Here is an 18,990-nt window from a genome sequence, read left to right on the forward strand (position 1 = left end):
GTTCAATCTTAATAATCTCTGATGAAGAAGGTTCTATGCAACAGTATTTGTTTTAATCTATTTAAGTCTCCCAGTTCATTGGATTGGGCACAATCACAACGAACCAGCAGACATATGAACAAATGTCTAAAATGCCCCTTGGGAAGGATTACCTATCACTATGGAGACACCGAGTTCCTGTTTAATGATGTGTCAAAGCATGAAAGCTTGACACGCTCATTCCTGAAGGTTCCCACGCTGGAACGTTCTCCTGATGACAAACCAAGTGAAGAAGTGACAAAAATGACTATTATTGTGCCCCCCCCCACACACACACACACATCGTCATCAGAGTGAATCTCAACATGTGATCATATTTTTATTAATGCACGAGTTGTTTAGCATACCTGATTGTCGAGTCAGTCATATTTCCCTCACTTAATAGTTTTCAACTCTAAATTAAGTTAAAAAAAATAGACCCAACAGTAACCAACATTTTTTTTTAAGAAAGAAAAAAAATGTTCGGTAAATAAACAGCAGAAACGTTGTATTACAACAACCAACAGGATTTATGAAAATTGGTAAATCTTTGCTTGCATGATTAATAGTTAATGCTCAATTAGCTGTCAGTAAAGCTTAGTTAATTGTAAGTTAACAGTTCAGTAATGTGTTACAGCAAAAATAGATGAAAATAAAGCAGGTTTGTTGTGATCATACACGTTCACCTCTTTATAATAATCGTCACAAAGCACACTCATAAATAATTATGCTTAAGTAATGCTTCTTTAGCAATCTTTTATATAACAAAGCATCAACTCTGACCGCTGGTAATGTACCTTTATTTTTTCAAAGTGCTGTCATATTTTCTGTATTACCTGAGATATTTACATAAATAGCACGAACCTAAGAGATTAAAGCGGGCAGTCTGTGATGTGCGCTCGTAAATGGTAAAAAGTTGGATAAGTGCAGCTTTAAAGGGCAGACATGACAGGCAGGAACTACTTTCCATCAAACTAAACATAGCCCATCCACCTCCTGTCCGCTCACTGTAGTTTTCATACTTGTAATTGTCAGACGGAGGGGTTGGTGGGGGGCGCTCAGGGGGGTACAGACAGCTGACGCGCCCGAGCGCCGGCTGCTTTGGAGCGCATCTTCATTGCCGGCTGCAGGAGCGAATGTGCGTGCACACTGCCCCATCTTCGGATATACTTCTTTCATTGGACTGGCTCTTTGATTCAACTTCACCCTCTCACACGACACAGCATTTTACAGCTGTGGAGCCTGATTATATCGCCGTACTTACCCGCAGCTTCAGTTAGATTCGGCGTGCAACAGCTGAAGACAAGAAGGTGAATTTATTTGAAGGATCTGACACAGGAGATGAATCAGTCTCCCTGAAAATAACCTCAAATGTCGATTATGGATGCACTCACAGAAAATTCACATGGTTTTATGAACCCGGCAGCGGCAAACTGATGGAGTTTAAGAGCACTTACTCTCCCGTGTGAAGTTCGCTCTGCTCCCCAGTGATGGACGGTGGACCGTCGCCAAGGACTCTCGCACCTGATTGTGCAGCCTTTTCCAACACATGAGAGGAGGAAACGTCTAAATGAAATCTCGGGTCTTCTCAGAGAGCAGCGGTGCTATGGGGATCAGAAATGGGACAAAACCCCACCATCACTCCAAACCCATGTCTAAAATATTCCTTATTTTTATTTTGCTCCTGCTTATTTTCACACCCAGAGTGGATTCATCTTGGTGGTGAGTGAAACCTTTAAATCAGTTTAAATATTTCACAAACATCTGTGCAAACCAAGACAATAAAGATGCAGGTGCTGCAAGGAAAAGGACCTGTCAGTTCTTAAATATACATTAAGTTGTGACATCTGTCATGGGATTTAGAAAAAAAAAAAAAAAAGATCGGTTGTGGTATTTGAGAATTCTAGTGCTTTCATCTTGAAGTAACGCTATTAAATTTATCTGTGGCCACAGAAGCCACAAAAATGAATGAAACACTCATTTGCATGAGAGTTTGCCACACCTAAATTATTTGAATACAGCAGTTTATGTCACGTGTCCCCGTTTATGAAGATGAATGTTTGTAGGAATCTCCCCGATCCATCCATCTTATCCAGAGTAAGTTGACAGGTGCAGGCACTGGTGTGTGACTAAATGCCCCTTGATGATTTCTCTGGAGGTTACAAAAACATGCAAGACTGTGAGCTGCCCCCCCCCCCCCACCCCCAAACTAAAGTAGTTCCTTGATGTGCACTGTTCTAATTCTCACACTCCATACTGATCAGCCTCTGTTTTGCAGACGGATTGTGATTAAAATGCACTCTTTGTAAATAATGTCATGAATGTTAATTTCCCAGGAGGGACTAAAGCTAATGTTATCCTATTTGCAGTTCTGTAATCCTGTGGCTGTTTTATGCGGATACATTATGAATAACTCTGATTAAATTCATGGAGAGATTCCAGAAAGAGAGACGGAGATGCTTGGGAGCTCTGTGACCAGATGATGAATTCATATTTAATCCTGGTTTGTTTTGTAAGAGATATTTTTAACCCCACGGATAATTTGGATGAGCATGTGTCTTGCCTGTACAGGACCCCCTTCTCGCTCTATTTGTGTGTGTGTGTGTGTATGTGTGTGTGTGTGTGTGTGTGAGAGAGAGAGAGAGAGAGAGACAGACAGTCAGGGGTCTTTTAGCACTGCTGGTATGTACAACACACAATAAACACAAGTCCTGTGCTTCTGCTCAGCTTTACCACTCAGGCAGATAGTGAGAAGAGGACCAGGACAGCCATAACAGGAGTGGAAACTGCCTGCTCCGTCTGTTTCTGTCAAGGCGACACAAATGTGGCTGCAAGTGGGAACTATAATGATATCCGGATTGAGAGGGGAGTGGAGCATGCAAGCTTAAAGGGGTTGGGGGGGGGGGGGCACCATAGTACAGATGATGAGGATCTGTGAGGCCGGGAGCTGCGGTGTTTGTCACCTCTACTATAGAGGACTGTCCTTGTGTCCTCTTGATGAGAGTCCCCCCCGTGACACAGTACCACCAGCATGTGATCTGCCCTTTTAACAATTGCCACAAAGTAAAGGATTATGTGTGAAAGGAGCAGGAAGCAAAGGCCTGTCACAGGGAAAGAGGTGCTTTTCACTGAACGTGAGGAATTTAATAATCTCTTCTACATCCTGAATATCTGATTCACAAGTAGACCGGGGGGTTGATGCTTGTTCACGTCTTAGACAGATTGATCCCACTCCAATGTCCAACAGAATCCTTTTAAACAAACAAAAAGTCAGTCATTATCGACTCGTCCCCATGTTGATGGAGGGTTGGGTGAAGTTTTTTAGTCCTTAAACTGCCATGATTTTAGCCTCACTACTCAGCGTAGCCTTTAGCTCCCAGCCGTCAATGACGAGAACAACTTTTCAAAACAGCTTGGCATGTTGAGGCTTCAGGACACTTGGAATACTTTGGGTGACAGTATAGGTACGTTTGGGAGATGCCTGTCACTGTGAAACGCCAGCAGTGGTTTGTGGACAACAAAACTCCCCCTGACCTTCCATGAGCATGAGGGTGAGCAGATGATGACTGGACATTCATTTTTAGGTGAATTATCCCTTTAATGCAGCATACGCCAGTGACCCTGAAGCCATTATGACATCACCAAGTTTGAGCTTTTTCAAACTTGACGAAGCATCTCAAGGCAATCAGCAGTCGGCCATCATGTGTAAAATCACTTCTCCTTCTAATCCCGGTTTTTGTTGGATCCGCAGGTACATCGGAGCTCTGGGTGCCCGGGTGATTTGTGACAACATTCCCGGGCTGGTGAACAAGCAGCGGCAGCTCTGCCAGAGGCACCCGGACCTGATGCAGTCTATCGGAGAGGGAGCCAAAGAGTGGATCAGAGAGTGCCAGCACCAGTTCAGACATCAGCGCTGGAACTGCAGCACGCTGGACCGAGACCACTCTGTATTTGGCAGGGTGATGCTGCGAAGTGAGTCTGCACGAGAGCGACTGGGATTTCTATCTGTGTGGTTCCCTGAATGTGCGTGACAGCGGTTGTTTATGACAGTGACACTTGAGTTAATCATCCTCGTAGATGTCTCCTTTGTTACGAGATAAGCTCAGAATTAATAGGTGTTTTATTATTTCCACTTTGCCCTGGCACACAAACCTTAAAGGAAAGTGTGTTTTTCTTCAGAATAAGGGATGATTGGGAAAGGTTCTTCGAAAACAAGTAGCAGATCGAGAGATCCACGCTGGTGATGTATAAACAGTAATAGGAGATGTAAATATTTGGGTAGATGTTTCTGGCAGCCAGACAAAGCTTTAGTCCCTGACATATCGCCTGTGTTCTGCTTCATTGCGTGAGCAGGAATGAGGACAGGAGGGGGTTGGAAAACCAGACCAAATAACCCCCAAAATCTCCTCTACTCTGAAATGAAAACACAGCCCAGTGGCTGAGAAAGCTGCCATATGTGCAAATTAAAAGGTGAAATGAGAGTCGTCTGGGCCCTGATGTTATAGCGAACACACCGCTACGCCTGTGTGGATCGTCCACCATAAATGGGCTGATTTCTGTGGTCCTACTGCTGTCTGGAGCACACTTGAGAAAACCTGCAATACTGGGCTGTAATATTGTGGGTTTAAAAGAACTGCTTTCATTTGAACAAAGAAAGCAAACAAAGAAAAACCACAGCTGTGGCGTCGGACAACTCACGTATCAAATACTCTTCCATGCTCTACAATAATGTATATTTTCTAATGATATAATTGTCACACCTCTCTTTCCCGTCTGTCCAGGCAGCAGAGAAGCAGCATTCGTGTACGCCATCTCCTCAGCCGGAGTGGTCTACGCCATCACCAGGGCCTGCAGTCAGGGGGAGATTAAGATCTGCAACTGTGACGGACACAAGCGAGGACAAGCCAGCGATGACAGGGGGGTGTTCGACTGGGGCGGGTGCAGCGACAACATTAACTATGGCATCAAGTTTGCTAAGGCTTTCGTGGATGCTCGGGAGAAGATGGTGAAAGACGCCCGTGCACTGATGAACCTGCACAACAACCGGTGCGGTCGGATGGTGAGCACTGTAGCGGCACTCTGCGTCACAGCTGTTACGCTGCCATCTACAACGGCAGACAGAAGCAGACTTTTTGGAATGTTTGTACACACCAGCAGGAATGTCACTGAGTTCATGTAGGCCACAGCATAGGCTCAGAGTAGATTCAACACATTTGGAAATAAGCCTAAATCCATACCTCACAAAAAAGTGTATTTTGCCATTCAAGTGCTCACACATCAGTGTCTTGAGGTATTTCTTCCTTCCTGCATCACTTCTTCTTCTGACTCCAGAAGAGACAGCCAGGTATATTTAGCTTGAAGCTAATGGTGCCCCAAGGCCGGAGACCAAAAACAATAGCAAAACTGTCCACCAACAAAATCTTAAACACATCTTCTGATATAATCCACAACATATTAGTCATCCAGACATATGCTCAGTAATCCACAAACACTTTGATTTGAGCTAAAAAAAACAAACAAACAAACAATAAACTATTGCATCTTAAATTTGAACAGTCTGTAGTTGGCGTCCATGAAGTGTCACTAACTTAAAGCTACACAATAAAGGATAATACTTGATTTTTCCTGCAATCTGGATTGACAAATCATGCAAGCATCAATGCAGTGTGCATGCATGAGCTCACAACACTCATCTGTGAGCACTTGAAAAGTAAAATACACTCTTAGGGTGGTGTGTGTGTCTGAGGCCACACAGCTGACTTGCTGCTAACATTGCTCACACCTACAGCTCACTTTCATTCGGTGACACTTGGACATTCGTGATCTGGTAAATTGACTCACTCTTAGATCCGAGGTGGCTACTTGGATGGTCAATGAAATGTCCCAGGCCCCTGCTCCCTCCCTGGAGGCATGATGCTGGAAAAATGGCTTGAACTGTCACTTGATTGTAAAAGTTGCACAGGTCGTAGTTGATGGTTTATGTTTTGTAGATAGAGTAGATTTAGCTCTCAATATTTCAGAAGAATTCACTAATATGATAAATATCACATTCCCAATATAAAAGTAGACACACCATGCTGACAAATGTCACCAATCTGAGTTACTGTTAGACTGTGTCAGAATGTTTCTGAAGGAGCAACAAGTAGAAGAGAGAGAGGAGAATACTTGCTAGGTAACAACTGTGCTAGCAAGTTTGGTCACACCTCCATGGTGCCACAGGCAGCTCCAGCCTTAACACCCTGTCACCTTTGACCTCTGCTCCAGGCAGTGAAGCGCTTTATGAAGCTGGAGTGCAAGTGTCACGGGGTCAGTGGCTCCTGTTCTCTGAGAACCTGTTGGCTGGCTATGTCTGACTTCAGGCGAACAGGCGACTACCTTCGTAAGAAGTACAACACGGCCATCGAAGTGACCATGAACCAGGATGGGACGGGTTTCATGGTGGCGGACAAGGACTTCAAGGGAAACACAAAGAATGAGCTGGTCTACGTGGAGAACTCACCAGATTACTGCCTCATGGACCGTTCAGCAGGTGAGCGAATGAATGAAGGTTGCTGCTGCTCATAAGCACTATTATACAAGAAGGAATAAAAATGTGACAAGATTCCTGAGGAGTACATAAATAAACAAAGAACAGACAACAGTGGGTGTAGAGCTATCACTTCACTTGTGTGTTGTGCAGAGCACTTGACAGGAGAGCAATAATCTGCAGATGAAGCGATTACACACACACACACACATATATATATATATATGTACACATATACACACACATATATATACATACATATACACACATATATATACATACATATATAAACACACATATATACATACATACACACATATATACATACATACAAACAAACACATATATTTACATACACACATATATACACATACATATATACACACACACACATATATATATATACATATACATATATACATACACACATATATACATACATATACACACAAACACATACATACTGTATATACACACACACATATATACATACATATACACACAAACACATATACATACTGTATATACACATACATACACACACACACACACACACATATATATATATATATATATATATATATATATATACTGTATGTTCAGTAATGTCAGCAGGCAAGCAGTTGTTGGAGGAAGAGATTTATGAAAGAAAAAACCCCAAAAGAACAACAAAAGATTGTAAACTAAAAGAGCACCTGGAGGCAGGAACACACACACACACAATCTGACAAAGGCTGAACAGAAAGCTGAACTAAAACTAAACCGATGCTGCAATCCTTTGCGGGGTGGATATCAATACTCCTCAGTCGTGTAAACGTGCTCCAGTGTGTCTGCTCTGGAAAATATAGATGCTCACAACAAACTTTTGTTTATGGGGCCAAGTTTTTGAATATATTGTGCTTTTTCTTGTTCATATAAAACACAAATCAGCTGAGACAACAAAGAAGTTATAGCACATTTCCAAAACCCAAATACCCCAGCAGCAGGAGAAAAAGTGATGAAAATGTAATTCTACTTATCTCACAGTACCTTTATCTTGTTGAACTCAGCCTGTAGGTGCATCTCGTCTGAGAATTCTGATCAATCACTGTTCCATCAGGGATGAGAGAGCTGAGAGGAACACAGCTGGAGCTGACACGGACTCATTGGCTAACATTAGACAGCTGAGCAGAACAGGAAGTAAAGTCAAATACTGACGCATGAGGGTAAAACTACAAAATAAAATAGAAAATGTAAAATTCAAAACTGATAATCACATTAAGGGTGGTGGAGTGGGGTGGGCTGGAGCCTATCCCAGCAGCCTTTGGGCGAGAGGCAGGGTTCACCCTGGACAGGTCACTAGTCCATCGCAGGGCCAACACACAGAGACAGACAACCATTCAAACACACAGCCACACCTACGGTCAATTTAGAGTATCAATCAGCCTCGTCCCCTCTTGATGACTTTGGACTGTGGAGGAAGCTGGAGTACCAGAGAGAACCCACACAGGAACAGGGAGAACATGCAGACTCCACAATGAAAGATCCCGGTTTTGAACCAGGAACCTTCTTGTTGTAGGGGAACAGTGCTAACCACTGCACCACCGTGCTGCCAATCCAAACATGACTGTGACATACAACTAAATATATTAGAGATATTTAGGAACTTCTGTCTCTGAGTTTCCCATTTCCGTTCCCACTGCAGTGAATTTTTAGCTAAACAACGTGGATTGCAGCCCTTAAGAATATTTGGTGTTAAATATCAAATCCAGCATTTCACTCACGATCTATCAGCAACACATGAACAGTTTACAATCTGAGAGTCAGTGGGATTTTATGTAAAAAGAAAAAATTCAGCACCTTTTTAATTTCCACTCACCGCAAGGTTGAGTTGTTTTGAGACAAACAGGTGGCTGGTGCCATATCAGCGATGGAGATCTGGGAAGGTTTGCATTCCTTCACAGCTTAAAGTTCAATGATTTGACCTTTAACATCTCCTTTAATTCCTAGTGTTTGCTTTCGCCTTGTTAAATTCTGTCTCTCTCTTCCGATCCAGACCTGTTAACAGAACATGAGGCAGCTCACCAAGTCACTGTCAATAAGTTAGTCAAGATAGGGAAGATGGTACCAACTGGCCGCAGTTGTCGTAGTTACAGGTTGATTACTGAGGTAAAGAAGGTGTGTTGACTCAAAGGAAAGGTTGTCTTTCCTTGTTAATCTTTAAAGGAGCTTAAGACCCTCCTCGCCACTAATCTCCATTGTATAGGAATTCACAGCCCAAGGATAAATGCAGGCTTATTTTCCAAATTCTTCCTTTGGTCAGTATAAAGCCCGGCTCCCTGAAGCCTGAGGGGAATTTCTCCTCTTGTCCTCTCTACATCAAGGATGCTCTCATCTTATTTGTTGCATCCCGGCTTAAGTTTAGGATCTGGGCCTCTCCTTTCCACCTGTCTGGAAGTATTTACTCTGCTGAACAGTGGAAGAAATGTGATGTTTCATGTGGGAAACAGTTTGAGATTTGATCATTAATAGCTCTGATATTATATCATCAACTATCAGTACCAAACATCTCTGGTCTTGTTCAGCGTTCCAGCCCAAATCAGATGTTTGGCATATTCAGAAAGATTTGAAACTGTCTGGACCACCAACAACTACATACATGAACTCTGATTTTATAAATCTGTATCCTATCAGATTTCTACATATGCATCTTATTGTCGATGCTCAAATAGGATTTTAAAAAAAGTTGAGTGCTTTCTTACAACCTGTTTCTGTATGGAAATTTGTCCTTCCTAGATAGTTTGACGATATGTGGACACGACCAAACTGATCTCATCACTGGCAATAACAGCAAAGACTGGAAAAGTATCTGATTTGAGGTTAATCTGATTTTAAGAAATAAATTGATTTTGCTTGCATTCTTGAACGGTGCCTATGACATCATCAGTATTTTTCCAAAATGTAAAATGTACAATTGTCAAGTTGATATGTGATGGGGACAACTAAGACGTATCTATAGCAACCAGTGAATATGGTACAGCACAACCCCTTTAAAAGTTGAAGTGTTATATTTTTTATGTGCATTCATCAAGATTTCTGTACTAACAATGTAGAATTAATATTTTCAGTGGTTCTGCTCAAAAGTCTGTTTTGGGGAGCATTTCAGCTCCTTTTTGTTTCTCTGGTGCAGTTCTCTGTTGCGTAGGTCCATCAGTAATGGATGGAGATAAAATACAAAGTCAAAAGTAGATGAATATATAGGGTAGGTGGTGAGAAGTAAGACTTCAGTTAGATCAATTCTAATGTTTCCTGTTAAATTTTGCTGTATTTGAAATTCATTCTATTGATCAATTTAAAGATATGGATCTTTGGAAAACCATTCTGAAACATTCTTGCTCTTTGTGAGCTTTGTCAGCTATAATCAGGGAATGAGATTAAAAACAAAATTGTGATTAAATTTTTATTTGACAGAGGAAGTTTTATAATCTCCAGTCTAGCCTTTAGGTGCTTGGGTTGGGTTGGTTATTTATCACTCTACAAAAATGAAAGAATAGCTTTTCCCGTAAACCATTCCTTTAATCAACTTCAAAATTGGCAAGTGTGTGGTTGAGATCCCGAGAAATTGATCTGCTCTCTATAAATAAAATTGATTTGACTGAAAAAAAAAAAAAAAAAGCCAGACGTTTCTGGCAGACGTTAACAGAGGACACGATTAAAGGAAAGCGAATATCAGAAGAACAAGTACAGATCCATGATAAAGTTGATCAGTAGCTCGCCATCATGATTTAAAAGATGATGATGTGTCCGTTTGATGCTCAGATCTTGTTTCTGTTGCCCCCAACTGGCCACAAAAGTTTCATTATTGGAGATTTACATGCATTTTTAGTTCAAATGCATCATTTCAGGACGGGCTTCTACCCGCCGTTTATTTGAATTGGTGAGCATGCAAAATTACACAAGCTTGCAGGTGATTACACATGCTAACTATCAGGAGCGTAGAGTTTCTAACTAAAAATGTTTGGTCGTTCTGGTTGAGCCTGCTTGTGGCGATAGATACACACATGACTAAAACATGCCTTGAGAAAGCCCTCAAAAACAAACAAATGACTGTTGTTTCATTAACCCTTCACAGGCTCCTTGGGCACAGCAGGCCGAGTGTGTAACAAGTCATCGAGAGGCACGGACGGCTGTGAGGTTATGTGCTGTGGGCGGGGTTACGACACCATGCGTGTCAAACGTGTCACAAAGTGTGAGTGCAAGTTCAAGTGGTGCTGCACGGTGGAGTGTAAAGACTGCGAAGAAGTGGTGGACATCCACACCTGTAAGCCCCACAAGCGACCTGATTGGCTGGACCTAACCTAGCAGCCCCCACCAGCTCCGTACTAATGACTGTATAGTATTATGGGATGTGTACCACCTCTGGCTTTCAATCCTTTTTACTGAAGCAGGGACTTCAGAGACCTTTACTGACTGACGGTAAACTGGATTATTCATCACATGCTGCTTTATGTGTTTCAAGAACAATTTCTTGGGCTTTTTTTTTAAAACAAACAAACAAGAATCTTTGAACCTGCTGAATATTATATAATTCGGATGTAAATGCACCCTAGGTTGACACAGAGATATGAAGTATTGCCTGCTTGTATGGAACCATGACTTAGTTCAAAATGACAATAATAGCAATATTTAGCATCAAGAAAGATACATTGTAACATTGACATTGTGCTGTTAAAATAACAGTATATTACTGAATGGTACTGCAACCCAACAATTTCAATACAACTGATGGCTGCATCAAACGAGTGTGACGAACTCTTGAATTGGTCAAAGCATTCAGACCCAGCAGAACACGTGAGGACTTTCAGTTAAAGAGGCAGAAAACCTGCTGCAGCAGAGAAAAAATAAATAAATAAATAAAATATATATATATATATATATATATACACACATACACATATACATATGTATGTATACACACATATACATATGTGTGTGTATATATCTATCTATATATCTATATCTATATCTCTCTCTCTCTCTCTCTCTCTCTCTCTCTCTATATATATATATATATATATCTCAATTTGGGTTGTATGCTTTATTGAAAAATTATTCATTTTTACATTTGGTTCTTTGTCTTGGCTTCCAACTCTTTTTTTATAGTGTCTGAAATGTCCCCATGTTGAACTGAGAACAGCTCTCTATTATATATGCAACACCTACATCTCTCTTAGGTGGTAGTCCTTCAAAAGGGGGGCATGGAGAGGGTGAGGGGGCTGAATTTCTGTAGGATCCTGTGAAAGTACACATTTCAAAGAGGTTCTGTCCAGACTGCACTTCAGCAAAAAGGAAAAGGTACCACAAAGCAAGAATACGGCTCAATTTATGCCCTAAATAAACCAACTATGCGCACATTCTTATAGATAAAAAATTCCCTTGTATGTGTGTGTGTGTGTGTGTGTGTGTGTGTGATAAACCCTTAAACTTATATATTTAAACTGGCCTGATGAAGACTTTGGGAGTGGCAGTGCTCTGGTTTCTACTTGTATTTTGAATATTTTTGACCAATCAAAATTTGAGCCAGATTCAACTCTCTAGATACGAAACGCTCAGCTCATCGTGAATGAGGACAGTCTCTCAGGTTTTGTGATTTAAAGGTGATTCAAAACTCTGACATGGAGAACCAAACCGGGCATTAGGGCGGAGCTTCAAGTTGTGCTAGCGAGACGCAGAAGTTATGTACCTGTTTAAAGTGTCCTAAGTGCAACACACGCATTGAGGAATGATCAAGCCACAGTCACATTCAAGCATAAATGCGGAAAACAAAGTAGATGTAACACATAAGATAAAATGCAGTTTTTCAGCCAATATACATTTGATACTTCTGAAAGTATGAAACAATGCAGTCGTATACATCATTTCTCAACTGTATTGTGAACCAGAGTTTAAACACTAAAGGTCCGAAGGAGAATCAAATTATGAACTGGATATTAGCTGAGCTGTTCAGCTACCAGTTTCTCAGATTGACCCCAGGAGCAGTATGGCCAAACAGGAGAAGTGTAGACATCCTAAAGCTCAATGAGTGAGAACCTGCATATCAACATTGGTGAAATACTTGCACATACGAGAGCAAGAACAAACACACAGGCACGTTTGCCCACATCAGCTCAGAGAGTCCAACTAGACTCCTGGCTGCTCTTGTCAGTTCGCCAGTGATTGGCTGTTGTCGATTCCCTTTTCTACTGGTTATAATTGTTTCTTATTCTCCTTCATCCAACCTCAAAGCTTTTATTTGGCAGCATTAAACTTCAGAATGCTGCAGAAATAATGACTGTAATAATAGTTTTTCACATCTGCGTAACCGCCTCTGACACAAACAGAACCGGCGTGCTGTCTTTAAGGCAACAGCACGTCATGTTTTCAAGCCCTGGTGTCTAACAAGTTCTCATAGGGCTCATGAAGCTCACTGCTGCCATGTGACGTCCCCACACCAGCAGGAGGATGAACACGGATGCTCTACAGGAAGAGAGCCTTATGCTGGTCGAGGCGGCGATGCTTCCAGGTAGCTCTCTGCTAACCTGGGTGTGGATAAATAACTTAGCCGGGTGGCTTTTCTAGACTCTCCCAAAGCTGTCAGACCAAATGGATCAGGTTTGGTTTGTTGCGCTGCGTGACACCCAAAGCAATCAGAGTAGGTTACAGTGGGGCCGACCCACTATTGCTTAAAACTTTAACAATAATATCTGGTGTCTCTGACATGCTCTTCTTCACATGCAGCAGAGATGCTGTTCTCACAATTAAAAGTCAGTTTTGGAGCTGCAGGTGGGCATGATTTATTTCAATGAAGGATCAGTTTTTACAGCTACTGTAGGCTAAGGTACATATCGTTCTCAGGGGGCTGCTGGTCTCAGTAGTGGCCCCGCTCAGTTTTACTATTTTAAAACAAATATTAAACTGCAAATAAGAAAGATACTGGTACACAAACGAACCACTGATCTCTGTTGATCAGCTTCACCAAGCCATCTTTATAGATTGTGCCATAGTGCGTCAGGAACATCGTACACTGCTGATGAAGTGATGACGCCATCCTGAAGAAACTGTTACACACTGCAGTATTTTCATGAATCTTAACTTAAACTGAACACCAGGCTATGTTAGCCAAAGCCCCTATTACAGATCCAGTGTGTTCCTCTCCTCATTTCAAAGGCCAGCATGTTTCTTCTGTCATTATATTGTGACAGAACACTTTGACCATGCAATCTTATGCAACTGTGCTTTCGGTCCTCGGTGCACATTTTCACTGGCTCCGACTGCTTTTCAAGAAGTGAAGTATTTGAAGAAATCCGGCCAAGACGTTGCAAAAAGAGCAGTGAAGTAGCTACAGTCTCTGAATTGGACTTTTCAACATCTGGTAATGCAGCCAGACATCATGTTAGGCCATTGGAGACACAATCCTCAGAGGGGTTTATAGATCTAAATGAATCTGACAACAAGCTGCGAACGCTACGAGTCAACACATTTTTTCAAGTTCACGTAATGATGAGGAGAGCCAAAGTAAAGTCCTTTGAAAAAGGCCAATGACACACCGTGTCAAATGTTCAAGTCAAAAGTTAATTGCCAACAAAAGAGGCTGTTTTGAATGAAAATGAAGCGTTTGTTGGCTGTGTTTCTCTTAGAGATTAAAAAGGTGATAGTTGTTCACACACACAGGTGGCCAAAGAGGACCTGAAAAAAAAATCAATATTTTATGATCCATTTCTGCTGAGTGCAATAAAACACAGAAACGATGATTTCAGTCCATTATGAAAATTTAAATTTTATGCTTGGACCCACACTGGAGAGTTGCTGGTCCTGTACCGTGGCTGTGAATCAACTGAGGGTTAAAGTTGGAGTTGGTTTTGGGTCTCCTCAGATGCAGAATTTAAGTTTTCATGCGAACTGTAATTACATTCCAGCCAGTTTTATATCTGGACATAATATAGATCTGACAAGAATTTTGTCTGTTCCATTAAGACTGACGCCACAATTTGTACGTCCAAGTCATGCTGTCACAGTGTCCCGGTGTGTGTTACTGTCTAGGGAGGTATTTTCACCTTGGAATTGCAGGTCCAAAAATACCTTACTGGTTCTATATTAAACCTTGTTGATCCACCCTCTATTACTCCTATTAGAGTTCCTCTGTTCTCCTCTTGCTCATATGGTCTCTTTAATGCTGTTGCCGTGATTCTCTTATCATGGAGACAGTAGAAATAATACTGTCACCTCTGTTTGGGGTTTAAAATTCACCGAGTTCAGTGTCAAGTTATTCCGGAGCAGCCTTGGTTTTCCTGTAACTTTCTGTGGCACCAGGACGGCAACAATCACAAACTACCTTCAAGTTTAGTCAGCTTTAAAGGTGCAGTGTGTGAGCATGGGCATGCATTAACGCTCCAAAACCAAAGGAAGACAGAACTGGACTTATTAACACTGTTAGTATTTGTTAAAGAATCATCTGCCTTTATAAACTTTAGAGTGAAGAACTTCAAGTATACGTGAGTCATGAGTGACGGTAACATGGAGCGTGAGGAAGACTGGTGCAGCCGTGGTGGGTGGGCTGACTCTTCTCAGTCCTGGTTCCTTCAGGTTTACAAGTCAAGTCAATTTTATTTGTATAGCGCTAAATCACAACAAATGGCGTCTAATGACACTTTACAAGCAGAGCAGGTCCGGTGCTGCAGTCCTTCAGTGACACCACGAAAACCTTCCTTTTAAGAGGCAGGAACGGCGAGCAGTTGGAACCGCCGTCTGCTTCGACCCGTTGTAACGGAACTATAACAAATCTTTCAAGGTTTGATGACTTTCTCCAGCAACCATGTTAAGTGATACACCACTTTTTTTTAAACCAAGTGTGAAATCATAATTCATAATTTGCTATGAGGAGCTTTAAAATCTGTACAAGGTGTGACATCCACTATCCTTGAACCTACAATCCAGGAAAAGAAGAACGCCCTCAAAAATCTCTTCAACGAGGAAGAAAGGACCTCAGGAAGAGCAACAGACGAGGAGGAGAAGGAGGACAAGGAGGAGGAAGTGACAGTCAGAAGTTCAAAAGACGCTCCATTTCAGTACATGAAAACTATGAATGTATGCAAGGATACTCAAATTTAAGCATATCTTAAATTCCTTGTTGGATTTTATTGTCTCGCACAATCAACGAAAAAAACCCGTCAGATTCCAATCATGCCTGTATTTTTTCAAGTGTTAATTTTTCGGCTGGGTTTGGTTATAATTAGTTATTTAATAATACAGAGAGGGGATGTGCTGTCTGTAATCACGGTTTCCTGTGTAAAACTGCAAAACTGAGTTCCACATTAAATTAATTGCACGCCTGCGAGTCAGGCGGAACCTTGCTGCTCCAAATGACATCACCAGTGCAAGATAGCGCGTTTGTATGCCGGCTTCGTTTTCAGACAGTGGGAGGAAGCAGCAGCGCGTTGGCAGAGATACTTGATGTCTCTGCAATCCAGATGTCTTTGTAACCAAAATTTAACACGTAAGAGGAATTCTGCATCAGTGGCGAGGACAATAAGTTGCTTAACGCTCATGTTAAGATCCGTCACTTTGCCCTCCGTAATATGTGATCCACTTCAAGTCTGTAAAAATAACAGGGGCGGCATAGCAAACGCTCTTTGCCGTCACATCAAATGCGCATCTCAAGTTAACAACATTTCAAAGCTAAAACTGGCCCGTGGGGAGAGACGAACAGTGTGGTCCCTCATTTTTCACAAAGGCAGAAACTTGAGGGGAGAAATGTTGTAATGCATGCTCACAATTGGTAAAAAGTCAAAAATGATTCGATGCAGTGTCAATTTCATACTAAACATGCTTAATTTTCTCCTTGAACTTGTCGAATAGTCCATTCCAAAACATGATTCCACACTCAATCATATGATTAATATCTATGATGTATGACAATATGGGAAATTTGATGATAAATATACGTTGTGAAATCATTGCTCTGCGGGCTAACTTGAGGAATAGTGTTGAGTATCTTTGGCATAACGTCCTGCTTGTTTCAGTTATTCCTGGAAGTGCCGATGGCCCACGATGACCCTATCAGCAGCAGTAAGCACTTTCTCTGGACATAAAGTTTAACTACGGCTGTGGTCTATTTATTATCTTGCAATGTTGTATCTGCTAAAGAGACACAGCAAATGTGCGGGTACCTGCTGGCTGGAGGTATCCTGTTTTCAGATCGTCTCTCCCTGCCAATATGGAGCTCAGTGTCTTGCTCGAGGAAACTTTGAGACAGTCACGAGGAGAAGTTAGGATCAAACCGACACCCTTCAGTTAACAGACCGCCACTCTTCCTGTCAGCCATGCTGCCCCCTTGGTTTATTTGAGACCCTAAATTGCTCTGAAGTGTAAAAGATCAAAGAACATCAGTACTGTGGATATATTCATTGAAAACTAAAACTTTTTATGCCTCACTGATGTAGTTTTACCCAAACAGGCCACTAGGTAGTACTTTTACTCATATTACTCTAAGTATTGGTCTTTTAAAGCCTTAAATGTTCAAATATACAGAACAATCTGAATCTGTGTTCAAACAAATAATGACATGTAGTGGAGACTGGTGCCAACTGCACTAAGTTTCTCCAAACTGTGCTGAGTTCTCAGGTTCAGGAGAATGGGATGGATGTGACCTTGACCACCCAAACCTGTTCGGTTCACCCTCGAGTCCCGGTGGAAGTTTGTGCCAAAATTTAGAAGAAATTCCTTCAAGGTATCACATGAACAAGGATGGGTGGTAGGGACGGACGACCTGAAAACGTGACACCTCTGAGCCTCTGCATGGATGGACACTACAAGGAGCAAGTGGACAATATATTCTTCTGGAATAGCAAAAATATGACATCATACATGATGATAGCTGCAGATATAAGTCAGTACTTGTCAATGATGCAGCAATAGATGAGGTCAGTCGTTTAGATCATAGTGGATAAAAAAAAATCAGAACAAACATCACAACACCGCTCATAATGTATAAAATCCAGAGTCAGAGGATTATGAACACACTTGTCATAATACAAATCTATTCAAAACTACCACATTTCAAACAGTGACTTGTCTGAAAAGGCTACCACACACAGACATATCAGAGAGGGTACAGTAGGTGGTCCAGGAGGCAGATTTCCAGAAGTAGTGGAGGGAAACACTTGGCAGCCATCCCAGGATCACAAGAGTTCATTAATTCATCATGCTGCAGAGCTTACTGGGCTGGCGGCTGGCTATTAGCACTCCGAAACCTTAATTAAGTGGGTCAGCTGGCAAGATTGCATCTTTCTCAGTGAAAAATGTTTGTGTCTGCGAGGAGCGACGCGTCCGCGCTCTGACACAGATATAAGCAGTTGAAAGGATTTGACAGACAGACTCTTGACAGGATGAGCAGTTAAAAATAGACGCCCCTCAAACTCCCTGCCTCGTTTTCTATTTTCTGAATTCTTTCTTCTCCCTCTGACTTTCAGACACTCCACGATGGAGGTCAGGGAGCAATACAGGTTCCAACACGATGTGTGGAAGCACGCTCCGACACTCGAGCGCCCATCAACAGCCTCCAAGTGATTTTCATTGCTGGTGCTCTCCACTCAGGCATGAGTGTGTGAGTAGGACTGTGGCACCAGTAGTTTACTGGGAAAAATGGCAACAAAGAGCAACTGCTGATGGCACTGAAGTGGGATGATGATGATGATGATGATGATGATGATGATGATGAGCATGATAGCACCTGGCTTTAGCAGCAGGAGACGTTTGTCCTTGAACCAGAAATGGACTCACTCATCACTCGAGAGGTCTGAATGTAAGAAAGATGAAGGGAAATAATATGGAGCTCCAAAGATAGAACGAACCTACACATATCAACTCTCCATTCGGGAGGTAATGTGATCACCGGTGTCGGCTTGTCTGTTAGCAGGACAACTGAAAAATGTTGTGGATGAATTTTCCTGAGGTTTTGTAGGATGAGAGGGGCTTGGGTTGAGAAATATGAGCTGGATTTTGGAATGGACCGATAGCTGGATCTGATGATGTCATATTGCCTTGGCGGAAGTATAGACTCAAGAGTTTTCTCTCGTTTGTTAGCTAGCCGGATGTCTTAAAAGCTAATGGACAGACTGTAATGAAAATGGGCAGAAAAATGAGTAACATTACCACCAAGGAGTGATAAACGTTGAGAGGCAACCTGGATCAAACTGTAGATCCTGGAACCTGCAGGCAGGATAAAGCTACTCGCTTAGTTTTCCTCGATATATCATGAATGAATTTCAGTCAAATTCCTTGAGTCCATGTGAGAGAAAGTTATAAGTTTTGGCTTCTGTACCTGTAATTCCCTACCTGTGTATTCAACTATGCCAAGAAAAAGCAGTGAAGTTTCAATTACAAAAAATATCTGAACGACTAAAGAACAATCAATACCAGAATTTCACAGG

General features: G+C 41.8%; 1 protein-coding gene across 1 annotated transcript; it reads left to right on the plus strand.

Annotated features, from left to right (window-relative positions):
* The first annotated feature begins 1,048 nt into the window (after positions 1–1,048).
* On the plus strand, positions 1,049–11,310 carry LOC147268352 (protein Wnt-2b-A-like). The gene is made up of 5 exons (XM_086199871.1): positions 1,049–1,740; positions 3,770–3,990; positions 4,800–5,077; positions 6,283–6,547; positions 10,656–11,310. The coding sequence occupies exons 1-5, from the start codon at positions 1,589–1,591 to the stop codon at positions 10,883–10,885; spliced, it is 1,146 nt and encodes a 381-aa protein (XP_086055997.1). The 5' UTR covers positions 1,049–1,588; the 3' UTR covers positions 10,886–11,310.
* The last annotated feature ends 7,680 nt before the right edge of the window (positions 11,311–18,990 follow it).

This window comes from Aulostomus chinensis, chromosome 3 (genome assembly GCF_037954235.1).
Source record: "Aulostomus chinensis isolate RoL2024-O1b breed Wild chromosome 3, RoL_Achi_v1.0, whole genome shotgun sequence".
Lineage (NCBI taxonomy): Eukaryota > Metazoa > Chordata > Actinopteri > Syngnathiformes > Aulostomidae > Aulostomus > Aulostomus chinensis.

What these genes read in the sequence shown, in the direction of transcription:
- LOC147268352 (XM_086199871.1), top strand. Translation starts at nt 1,589, where the DNA reads ATGAAATCTCGGGTCTTCTCAGAGAGCAGCGGTGCTATGGGGATCAGA. An exon ending in AGAGTGGATTCATCTTGGTG is followed by an intron (nt 1,741 to 3,769) that starts GTGAGTGAAACC and finishes TTGGATCCGCAG; the next exon opens with GTACATCGGAGCTCTGGGTG. An exon ending in TGGCAGGGTGATGCTGCGAA is followed by an intron (nt 3,991 to 4,799) that starts GTGAGTCTGCAC and finishes CCGTCTGTCCAG; the next exon opens with GCAGCAGAGAAGCAGCATTC.